Consider the following 12,027-nt stretch of genomic DNA (forward strand, 5'->3'; position numbering starts at 1 on the left):
TGTCTTTACAATGGAAAACTTTGAAGGCAAAACAGTTCTTCATTTGGCTAGGAAAAAACCCATCTGCTATGGGAGGGGAAGGCTCGGGGGCATTCAGTGAACTGGAATTAACTTTAATGCTACCCTCTGACTGTGGTCATGGTGACAGCAGGATCTTAAATGTGATTTTTTTGCTATTCATGGTCATTTTGTAAGGGGTTATTTAATTCCCAGTTTCCATATATTTTACAGATAGCAACTCAATTATGTAAATAAGTGTCTGGAACTCTTTTTGGTTTTGAACTTATCTAATAATCTCTTATAAGATATATTAGCAGGCAAGGAAGCAAAGTGCTGCTAATGCCGCCCTCTGTGTTTGTCAGTCTTGGATGGATCACTATTTACAGTGGAATATGTCAGAGTATCCAGGCGTGAAGACGGTTCGTTTCCCAGATGGCCAGATTTGGAAGCCAGACATTCTCCTCTACAACAGGTAAGCACGGTGGACAAAGCAGAAAAATGAGTTTATTTTTGGACGTGTTTAACAATCAAACATATTTGAGTATTTTATAGCAATGCCAGTACATTATCTGTAACTTGGGACTGTGGATCCCCACGAGGCTTTGTAGGAAGCAGCTCTGTCCCACGTCCAGCGTTCTCTGTCCTGGCACGCAGGCCTGCAGCACCCAGCACACTGCCCCCGACGGCCATGTCCACAGGGCTGTGCATTACAGGTGTGTAGGTACTTGTGTGCATGTTGGCACTGAGACATTTTTGCTTGTGGCCATACCTTTGCCCCTGAATGACAGCAGTTACAGTCACAGCATGAGAAGTTGCTGGTCAACGGGACGCATGGCTGGAGTCCACTTTCTGGGACCCAGGTCCTCATTTGATGCAGTGTCCTTTGGGCATTGGGAGAGCCCTGTGGGGCAGCTGAGCACAGGAGACTGTCATCTCTAGCCACACTCAGAAGCTTGTACCTGACAGAAGACAGACAGATAGCAGTCATGTTCTAATAAATGTAGTCCTTCTCCTGAGGTCAGGAAAGGAAGGATTCATTAGTCATCCAAAGCTGTCTGATTTGTAGAGTGGAAGCCCAGAAGGCAGATATCCAGGTAGGGTAAATTTCTAGAAGCATTAAATTATTTGCTAAACTGCATAGTCACAAAAGGGAACCCAGCGCCTTTCTTTCTAATAAGGCTTAGGATGGGATAACCAGCTTAATATACAAAAAAGATATTTCCTAGTGATGGCTGCTGCCTCTGGTCCCACCTGGACAAGAAGGAAGCCAAGTACCCTCCTGACTCAGGAAACAGTGCTGCCATTGGCCACTGCCCACGGTCACCCCCCCCGGGACCAGCTGATGTGTTTGTCCTGCACTGGCTCCTTCCAGAAGGCTGGGTATTCCGAGTCTTGTTTTCCCTTTTAATTGTTTTTCTTTCTTATTGACATCACATTTCATTTGAATCCTTGGGCCTGTCTCTAGAAGACTACACCTCTTCTGATTTGCTGCCACTCTTCAGTTTCTTAAATTAGTTCAGGCAGCTGAGCTTTGAAAGATGTCTCAGGTCAGAGTAAGTGATCCCAACTGAGTAGAAGCACAGGAGTCCCCATGCCTTCTCCTTGGCTCATCTGTTTCCTGGGGGTGGCTATGTTAGTTGCCCAGGGCTGCTAGAACAAAATACCGCAGACTGGTTGACTTAAACAACAGAAATTTATTTTCTCAGAGAAATTTATTTTCTCTTGGAGGCTGGAAGTCCCAGATCCAGGTGTCTGCAGGGTTGGTTTCTCCTGAGGCCTCTCTCCTTGGCTTGCAGATGGCCACCTTCTCCCTATGTCCTCACAAGGTCTTCCCTCTGTGTGTGTCTGTGTCCTCATCTCTTCTTATAAAGACATTAATCATGTTGGATTAGGGCCTATTCTAGTGACCTCATTTTAACTTAGTTACCTCTTTAAAGACTATCTCCAAATACAGTTTCGCTCAGAGATACTTGGGCATGTGGATTAGGACTTCAACCGATGACTTTTGGGGGAACACAATTCAGCCTATTACAGGGGCATTGCCGTTGACTGCTTAAGGACAAAGGGTTAGGATTGAACAAGTCTGGGTGTAAATCTTAACCATAATGTTTACTATGTCTGTAAGTCTCAGATTCCTCCTTTGCCCGGTGGGGGAAATGCCAGCCTCGCAGAGTTTGGAAGGATGACTGCAGATGTACATGGCATGCTTGGGTGGTACTTGGCAAAGAGTAAACATTCACTAATGGCAGTCATGTGCTCACAGGCCTGATGATGAGGATTTCTGCTTCAAGTAAGACGGGTTTGACAATTTAAAAAGAAATACCAATAATGTTTTCCATTATTCTCAATTCAGTTTTTTTATCTGAAATCAAGAATAAATACTATAATATGGTAGAATCTTAAGAATGAGGCTTTAAGAGATGGGTCTTATGGCTTATCTGTAAGACCTTAGACACCAATAAATAAAATGTTTGGAGTTCTGGGGCTTCCCTGGTGGCGCAGTGGTTGAGAGTCCGCCTGCCGATGCAGGGGACACGGGTTCATGCCCCGGTCCGGGAAGACCCCACATGCCGCAGAGCGGCTGGGCCCGTGAGTCATGGCCGCTGAGCCTGCGTGTCCAGAGCCTGTGCTCCGCAATGGGAGAGGCCACAGCAGTGAGAGGCCCGCGTACCAAAAAAAAAAAAAAATGTTTGGAGTTCCTAATATTTTGGCTAATGAAGAGTTACCGAGTATTCTATACATACCTGAATTTCAAGGAGCAAAGATACAGCGGTCTCCGTCTGATGGATGACACCTGGGACCCGGCCCCCAGGAGTAATGCTTCCCCTTCTTCCTCTCCTGTATCCCCTGAAGCTCCAAATAGCCATCTTCCTCCTGCCTCTCAGTCCCGTATCCCTATTGAATGAGTCTGCCAGCCTCTGCCACGGGATCTGTAGAGGCTGCCTCCTCTTCTGCGTTAGTTTTCTTCTGAGAAATGAGATACAGGATTTTTTACCTGAAGTAACTGCTAACTATATGGCTGCGCGTCCACGTGAGCGCAGCGAGGGCTAAGCAGGTTACGGAAGCTATTGAAGCCAGTCGTAGACACGGCGCCAGTTATCTTTTGCTGCTTAACAAATTAACACATGACCCTGAGCTTAGTGGCTTAAGGAAGAAACACAGCGCAGATAATTTCTCGCCATGCTGTGGGCTGGCTGGGCCCGCGTGGCTGCTTGTCTGCTCCGTGAGATGCGGCGGAAGGCAACGGGCCGGGGCTCAGATGAGCTGGGATGTGGGGAAGCACTGCCAGGGCTGGCAGTGGTGGTGATGGTGCCGTGGGTGGGGGCTCAGCCGGGGCTGCACCTGTGCCAGCTCGGCTGTCTCCTCCCTCCCCGAAGGTCTTCCACGTGCCTGGCAACACAGGAGAGGCAGGAAGTGGGGGCTCCAGGGCCCTTAGGGACTGAGCGTGAGAAACCAGTCAGCCCTTTACCTGGTGGTCCTGTTGGGCAGAGTAGATCTGGGCGCAGCCTGGAGGAGGGAGGAGAAATCAGCTGTCCCCTTATCCAGGGCACCAGGGAGGGAGGCGGGGAGGCTGCCCTGGGGAGACCAGCTGTCCAGGCTGAGAGGGGACAGTGATGACACAGGAAGGTCAGAGTAAAGACTGGGAGGAGTGGAAGGACCAAAACAGATGCGCATAATGAAGGAGCACTCAGCTCAGGGCGCCCTGTGGGGCTAGGAGGAGGGGGAGACGCAGGGTGACACCGTTATCCCTGCCTCCATGGGCTAGCCTCCCTCCGCTGCCACTCCTCCTGCCACAGTTGTGTGTGGGCCCCCCGCCACCCCCCACCCCGCAGCCTCCTCTTCCACCTGCTGTCCGTCAGCTCAGGGATGTGCCCCGACTCCCACTGTTTACACGTGCCCCCTCTCGGCATGGGACAGTCACCCTTCTCTCTGCCCCCAGACCTCAACTCGACACCCCTTTGGCTCCAGACACCTCTCTCTGTCACCTGATCTCCTAGAAGGGCGTTCCTGTGCCCAGTAGCACGCAGGTTCTGCCCCCTCTCCTGGGCACCTGGAAAGCACCTGACTAATATTTGTGCACAGATGAGATGGAAGCACGGAGGGAGGGCCCAGGTGTGAGGAGGAGCAAAGGGGATGATCTTTGTGATGCCAGTGCCGCTAAGGACAGCAAAGGGAAGAAAGGAAGGAGAGAAATCATATTGGCAGCCTGGAAAATGTGAGACTGGGTGACTGAGTCCAGAAACTGACACAGGAAGTAGCAAAAACAGGCCTGAATTCAGTAAGATCCTAACCTTCCGATACTATTCTGTTATGGAGGATTTTGAGAGATGTTGAACTTGATGCTTTCCACCAGCCAGAGGGTCTCAGAATAGTACGTTTCCTCAGTGGGTGCATGTGATAGTTCATTATGTGTGTGTGATGGGGCTGGGCATGCTTCCTTGAGGAGGGGACGTGCCGTCCTTCTGTGTGAGCCGTGATTTGGAAGGGAGCATTGATTCAGGTCAGGGGGAAACATCACCAACATGTATGTTACATTTCTGCTTCTATTCCAGCTCAATTTTGTAGTCCAAGTGCGAGCCCCACGTGGTTCTTGAGATAGAATACATTTCCTGTGCTTTGAAGAGGCTGGGTCACTGCAAAACAGCCATCTCTGCATCATTTCTGGGATGCACTGCTTTAGTTCCCTGAGGGATGGTGAACAAGTTACCACTGCTGGCCAGCTGGCTGGGTGGCTCTGAGGAGAGGATGGGCACTGATAAAACCATCCCTGCTAGATGCTGAGCCCAGTGGTTTCTTGGTTACTTTGTTCTGCTTTACTTTAAGCTTGCAGTTCAAGGATTTGTCTGAACACAGTCTTGCTCAAAGTGAGTAGCAACTGTGGATGGCTTGTTACGATTTCCTCCCCTTTTTTGGTTTTTATCTTCTGTATGATTACGCTTATTGATGTTCTAGAATAGGGGATACAAATCAATAAAATGGTTGCCTCTGGGAGGGACATTTGACTGGAAAGGGGCATGAGGGAACTTTCTGAGATAATGGGAGTGTCTGTATCTTGACTTCATGGCGATTATGGTCACATGAATGTAATCTGCATCAAAATTCAATGAACCAGGACCTCCCTGGCAGCGCAGTGGTTAAGAATCCGCCTGCCAGTGCAGGGGACATTGATTCGATCCCTGGGCCAGGAATGTCCCACATGCCGCAGAACATCTAAGCCTGTGTGCCACAACTACTGAGCCTGCACTCTAGAGCCTGCGAGCCACAACTGCTGAAGCCTGCGTGCCTAGAGCCCATGCTCTGCAACAAGAGAAACCACCGCAATGAGAAGCCTGTGCACTGCAACGAAGAGTAGCCGCCACTCGTCACAACTAGGGAAAGCCCACGCACAGCAACGAAGACCCAATACAGCCAAAAAAAAAAAAAAACAAAAAATAAAATTCAATGAACCACACACCAAAAATCTGTGCTCTCTTCTTGTAAATTATAGATCAATTTGAAACGTGTAATAGGTTGAATAGCAGATGGTTCACAAATAAAGAGAAGATCAGTGAACTGGAAGGCACATTTAAGTCATTTACACAGAATGTAGGAAAGGGATGCAAAAAGATGAAAAATAAGAGAAATGTCGCGACTTGGAGAATAGAGTGAGATGTCCTTAAAATGTTTAATTGAAGTCCAAGATAGAACTAATAGAGAAAATGAGGGAAAAGCAGTGTTTAAAGAAATAATGGCTGGGAATTCTCCAGAAATTATAAAAAATACGAACCATCAGGTAAAGGAACCCCAACCAATCCTAACTGGGACAAATGGTGTTTATTGCAGTTCCTGTCTTTGCAGAACAAATCATTCCAAAATTTAAAATAAGAATCCTTGTGACTTCCCCCCCTCACTGTGGGTCAGGGATCTGGGGAGGGGTCCAGCCCGGTACTCTGACTCCAGGTCTCGTGAAGTTTCAGCCCAGTGCTGGCTGGGGCAGCAGTCAGCGAGGAGCCTGACTGGGGCATCCCAACAACCAAGATGGCTGGCAAATTGATTTTGGCCCTCAGTTGGGAGCCTTAATTCTTATGCACATGGGCTTCTTAATGGACTGCATGTCCTCCTGGTGTGGTGGCTGGCTTCCCTCAGAATGAGTCATGCAAGAGACTGACCAAGGGAAAAGCTACAATGCCTTTGGGCGGAATGAAAGGCCTGGCTGGTATCAGCATCGCTTTTCAGAGGAAAGCCTGAGCTCCAGCAACGTCTTGGCCACCCCTGCACTGTGCAACCATGGGCGGCTGCCTCAGCCTCTCCAGGCTTCTCAGTTCTTGAGCTGTTTCTTCAGAAAATCCCATGACAATAATGGAATCTTTGTTGATGAAGGTAATTTGCTGATGTTTTTGTTGGCTCTGTATTTTTAGGACAGCGAGGGGTGTCAACCATCTCTTTCTCACAGGCTGTGCAAAACCACATTTGCACGTCTGCAGGCACCTGTCTGGCTCTGAGGCTGCAGGCTTCTGGCTCCAGCCCTCTTTCTGTCACATGTTCCCTGACCCTGTGGCTGATGGCAGACCCTGGGGAGAGGGCAGTGCATGCAGTGTGATCCAGCCCAAGAGGGCTTGTAATTGTGCTGATCAGTGAGTCACCAGTGAAATAGAATTTATTCTCTTCCCAAGTGTCTTAAATTCCCTTAGAAATCAAGACAAGGATTCAAGTGCACATTGTCTGAGAGAGGACGTGAGACCAGGGAGGGAGGGAAACCAATATAGGATGCGTCAAAAAGCTACTACTGTGGGCAACAGGGCCCATTCCCACTGGGGACGTCCAGGATGTTTATCTGCCAACTGCCTTCTGTCCTAGATTGACAGCTGCTTCCAGGGGTATCATTCTGTTTGCCTGTCCCATGCACAAACCAGAGCCTCGGTCAGGGCTGCCGATTCTTGGCATGGGCAGCTGTCAGGGCCTCAGGCACGGGCAGGACAGCTGTCAGCATCGTCAGCTCAGTGCAGGTGAGTGGCCCACTGAAGTTCTAGTTGTCTTCACCTTGGCCTGATTGGAGGTCCAATCCCAGCTCCTGGGGGAAGGGCAGCAGTGATGTGAGTGATGGGAAAGCATCTTGGGACTCAGGCAAAGTGGAGGAGGCAGGCAGGTGGCAAAGGTAACATAGACCAGCTGGGACCTGCATCCTTGTGAGTGGAAGTTGCTCCCCTGGGCAGCATGCGTTGTCATGGTATCACAGTGGTCCACGTGTGGGATGGGATCTTGGGGAGTGAATCCCTTAGACTCAGTGCTGTTGCTGCTATTGGCTTCACAAGGAAGTTCCCAGGTTGATGCTCCCAGGCCCATCACACAGCCGTGGCTGGTCTGGGGGTGGGGATCAGGGCAGGAGGCATCACTGAAAGGACGTCAGTGGCAGCTCTTGTTACGGCAGGAAACTCCAGTTGAGCAAAGGTAATTTTCAGCTTTGGATCTTAGAGAAGGAGGCTTTAGGGTGTGCTGTGATAGCATCTGCATTATCAGATCTTCTGACCTAACCTGGAGGGAGGCTGTTTGTAGATAAGGTGAGGTGAGAAGAGGGCGGAGCAGTTTTTAGGAAGTGAGTGGAACCTGCCAACTTTGTCCATCCAAACCTCCCCCTTCTCACCCCTGCCACTGTTGATGTTTGTTTTTCGTTTGTCTCTTCACTCAACCAATATTTAATGAAGGCTTACATGCTGTTATCACCCAGTGTTCTAGGATCTGAGGACATCGCAGCGATCAAGATGGACAGCCCTCTAGGAGAAGGGAGAGAGGGAGGGGAGAGCATGCATCATGCTCTCATGATCAGCCCCAGGTTTTTGGGGCTTTGATAATTGGGGAGAGAGCCTCACATGTGCTGGAGCCAGAGGTGGGGTGTGAGACCAGCAGAATGGCTAGAGGGAGGCTGTGGAAGAAGTCAGAGCATCAGGGAGGCAAATGCTCTTGGTAGAAAGAACAGGTGCACAGGCCTGTCAGGAAAGGTTGTGAAAGGCTTTGAAATGCAAAACATCTTCATCATAAAATAAATAAAATGGTGAAGGAGAGAAAGATGAGTAGGAGTCTATGACATCTCCGTGTGAGGTCACCTGCACCCTCTAGGTTAGCAGATGCTCTAGTAGACTCAGTAGGTCATGGTCTTTGACTTACCTTTCACCTTTGTAAGTTCTAGAACCTGTAGTGGTGGAGATAATTCCAGTCCATAGAGAAGCAAATGGATTCTGTCTGGTGGACTCTTCTGTGAATAGACGGAATCAGCATTCCTGGTCACCAGTGTCCATGTCTGCTCTTTGGTTGCTCCTTAGAATTGGTCTTTGATGCCGTGCTGTTGCCCTCATTACCTAATGACTGAAAAAAAAAATCTTTGACACATGTTCATTTTATATTTGTGTAAGTATCATGATTTTATCTTTTTAAAATGTATCTTTTTTTGATCAACCTGAGGCGGGAACGTGTCATCTAGATCTGTCCTCGGAGCAGAAGGGGCCAGGGTGGCAGGAGTGGCAGGGGAGAGGCTCAGAGACACTGGAGGTGCCGCCCAAGTCTCCCAGGTCTTGGCTTTACTTTGAATGAGACAGGAGAGCCTCTGAGCCTCTTGGTAGAATTGCATTTCCTTTTTTGCTCTGAATAACTGTCAAAATCCTAATTCATATTCTCCTTTTGACTTGCTAGCAGCTGATTCCCATCCCATGGTTATTTGTCTGGAAATTATTATCTGTTCTTCTCTGCTTGCACACTCTTCCCAGCTTACGGCAGTGGACGTGTTTGACCTCTGTCATTTCCTCCAGCATCTTGGTAAAATCAGGGGACGGAGGGCACGTGGACGTGCGTCCTCATTCAGCTGCTGGGATCTCAGAGACCCGGCTGCCTCATACTGACTTGGAGCCCAGCCTTTCTGCACAGCATGGACTGTCACTAGCCGACCTTTAGTGCCCCTGCTTTGCTCCACTCTTTCTGCAAAGGGCTGGGTGGCTTCAAAGTCTGTGTTAGCATCCACGTTTCTCAGGGCAGGAAACTGGTGCCTGGAGAGGTTCAGCCACTTGCCCGAGGTTACCCAGCAGGGCATGCTTGACTCTGGAGTGTGATGTACTTGCCTCTAGCTGTGCTTTTAGAGCTCTTGTGTTTTATTTTTCTACAAGTTAGACAAAGTGGAATCACTCCTCTCGCTTCCTGAGAATTAACTCCACTTTCAGACCTTCTCTGGCCACTCTGTCTCAGCCTTTTTTTCTTGCACTCTGGAAGGCGTGAGCCTGTCTCCTCCCAGTTTCAGAGCCGCTGGGGGATTTTCATACATCGCTTCTTGCTGATCTTTCCTCAGCATCCGACAACCGAATTTTCCTGGATCAAATCCCTTGCCAGCCAGCGTGGAATGACAAAATGCAAACTGCTGGGTGAGAGTTAGAGTAGAATTTCAAACAGAGAGCCGGGCGCTGCAGCCAGCTGGGTTTTCTAGGGATAGCTTTGTATCCAGGGCTGCCCCGGCAAGACTCTCTTCCTACCTGTGGCGCCAGGCCAGCCCGTGGAGTCCCCCACCCCCTGCACCCTGAGGGCTGCAAGACCCATCCAGCCCAAGAGCCTGGCTTTGGGAGTTGAGCTTATTGATCTTCGTGATATCAGACATGGAGCCAACTCAGCTGTAAGGGTCTGTGTAGTAAGTGAGACAGGAATTCAATGAGGAGTTCAGTCATCCTCAGGAGCCTCCTGAGGGAAGGGAGAGGCCAAGGTCAGCCCTCACGCTGCCTCCCTCTCAGCCTGCTGTGGGGTCCCTGTGGGATCTCCACTGCCTACCCAGGCTGTGGGCCATCTGTACAGAGGAAGGAGAGCATAGGAAGTGGTGACTGACAGGGACAAGACATGGGGGCAGGGTGCTGGTCCTCCCCCGAAGCCCGGGACTTCAGCTGTGCAGGGGCTGGGTCAAGCTGAGTGTGCCTATGGTGTGTGTCAAAATCTGGAGGAACTGGGCTGTGGGGCAGGGTCTCTGGGCGGTGTGTAGCCGATGCTGTCTGTGCAGCTCAGGGGAATCTTCTGAGGACACACCTTCACTGCCCTTGAGTCGTTTGTAATCAGTTACACATTACTTCATCCTGGTGGGCTGATCTGATCTGATTCCTGATTGCAGTGAAGCCATGTGGAATTACTCTCCCTCACTCGCAATTAAGGAAACTGTTTCTGAGACACAGGACCAAGGCCTTGACTCCCAAACCTTTGACTTTTCCCGGCACTTGACAGTCTTGTCATGGGTGTAAGACAGGGGCTCAGAAGATCATCTTACAGAACAGATGATGTGAGTCAGGGGTCGGGCAAGATCTGGAGGAGAGAGACCCTCATCCAGTGGCGGGGGAAGAAGTTGTTCCTGGGAAGGGGGCCAGACTGGACCTGTCTGCCAGGGGCAGTCCTGGCGCAGCTGTTAACTGTGCCTCTTTCACTTCTAAGAGTGGCCCAGCTTAGATAATAATGTATGTGGTCCTCTCACTTAGGACAAGTGGCTACAGGGAGACAACAGTTAAATGAAGACCTGGAAGCCAACAGGATAGGGCACCTCAGGGGGAAACACTAGGTGAGGCCATGGCACGGAGCTCTTAGCGGGGGACCGTGGGTGACAGTCTTGAAAGGGAACAAATGTTGCAGGACCCCCAAAACATTGCTTTTATTTAATTCAAGGGAGGGGATAAAGAACAGGATAATAGGCCAAGATGAAGTACAGTAAGGCATTCAGACCAGTCCAGCTGGGCTTCTCCTCCAGGACCCTGCCCTTGATGTCCAGTGCAGTTGTTGCCTCTGGGATGCTGTGGGCCTCAGAGGACTTGGTGTTTCTCAGCGTTACATCACGTGCAAATCCAGTTTAACACTCAGGTTCCTCCCCTCTGGCCAGCGAGCTCTGTCAAAAGAACCACGTACTATTCACATCTTTGATTCCTAAAAGTAAATGTGGCAAACAGCACATGGAAGGCATCAAATTAGAGCGAGTGGATGCAGTGTTGGGGGCTGTGACCCTGGTACAGTAGGGAATCACTGGAGGCCTTAGTGTTTGGCACTCGCAGCTCTGGATTAAGAGATCCATTCCCAACAGCAATAAACAAAAAATAAGTGAACTCTGGTTGTTTGGGGCAGGGGTGAGGGGTATGGGTCATAAAATGCAAATATCTAGAGTTTATCATTCTCTTATCTCCTTCACTTTCCCTATCAATCTATCATGAAGGATCATCCAATTTAAACTACTCAAGTTATCTTTTAGCATGATTTATGGTGTTTTATTGAAGATAGACTATACCTTCTTAATCAGATCTTTTTGTTACTCTCATTATGTATCACTGCGGCTTTGGGTTCCATACTGGAAGATTACACATGCATTCTATTCTAGTTTTTTCTCATGCTTTTTGCTTTTCTAATGCTTTTTGCTTTTCATTTTGTGGGTTTTTTTTTTTTTACTTAAATTTTTTTAATGGTGCAAGGTAAGGGTCTAACTTTACTTTTCTTTAAAGGGTAGAAAATGGTTCTAACATGATGTCCTAAACATTCTGTCTTTTTCCTCCTGAATTGAAATGGGATACTTGTATTCCTCTATTCAGTATCAGTAGCCTACTTAGTGCTAAGGAGAGAAACAAAAAGAGACATATATTTTGAATATCATGCTGAAATATTAAAATATCCAAAATACAGGGAAAACCTTTAGAATCCCTCAAAGTGAAAAATTACAGTAACAAGAAACAAATTTGGGCTAAGTTAATAAGGTCTTCCTCAAATATTAGAGGGAAATTATTATTATTTTTTAACATCTTTATTGGAGTATAATTGCTTTACATTGTTGTGTTAGTTGCTGCTGTATAACAAAGTGAATCAACTATACGTATACATATATCCTCATATCCCCTGCCTCTTGCGTCTCCCTCCCACCCTCCCTATCCCAGCCTTCTAGGTGGAAACAAAGCACCCAGCTGATCTCCTTGTACTGTGCGGCTGCTTCCCACTAGCTATCTGTTTTACATTTGATAGTGTATATATGTCAATGCTACTCTCTCACTTCATCCCAGCTTC

The 12,027-nt window shown here is 48.6% G+C and overlaps 1 protein-coding gene across 5 annotated transcripts in view; it reads left to right on the forward strand.

Annotated features, from left to right (window-relative positions):
- The window catches only part of LOC137232806 (neuronal acetylcholine receptor subunit alpha-7), a 124,253-nt gene that overhangs the window by 58,733 nt on the left and 53,493 nt on the right, over nt 1-12,027 (forward strand). For 3 of the 5 annotated variants that reach the window (XM_067755621.1, XM_067755610.1, XM_067755628.1), the window contains one exon: nt 363-472. The exons of 1 other annotated variant lie outside the window; for it this stretch is intronic. In XM_067755621.1, coding sequence (XP_067611722.1) covers nt 363-472 — 110 coding nt within the window. Of the gene's footprint in view, nt 1-305; nt 473-12,027 lie in introns of all 5 variants that reach the window. One more of the 5 variants, XM_067755637.1, reaches the window with a different exon arrangement.

Source organism: Pseudorca crassidens, chromosome 1 (genome assembly GCF_039906515.1).
Source record: "Pseudorca crassidens isolate mPseCra1 chromosome 1, mPseCra1.hap1, whole genome shotgun sequence".
NCBI lineage: Eukaryota > Metazoa > Chordata > Mammalia > Artiodactyla > Delphinidae > Pseudorca > Pseudorca crassidens.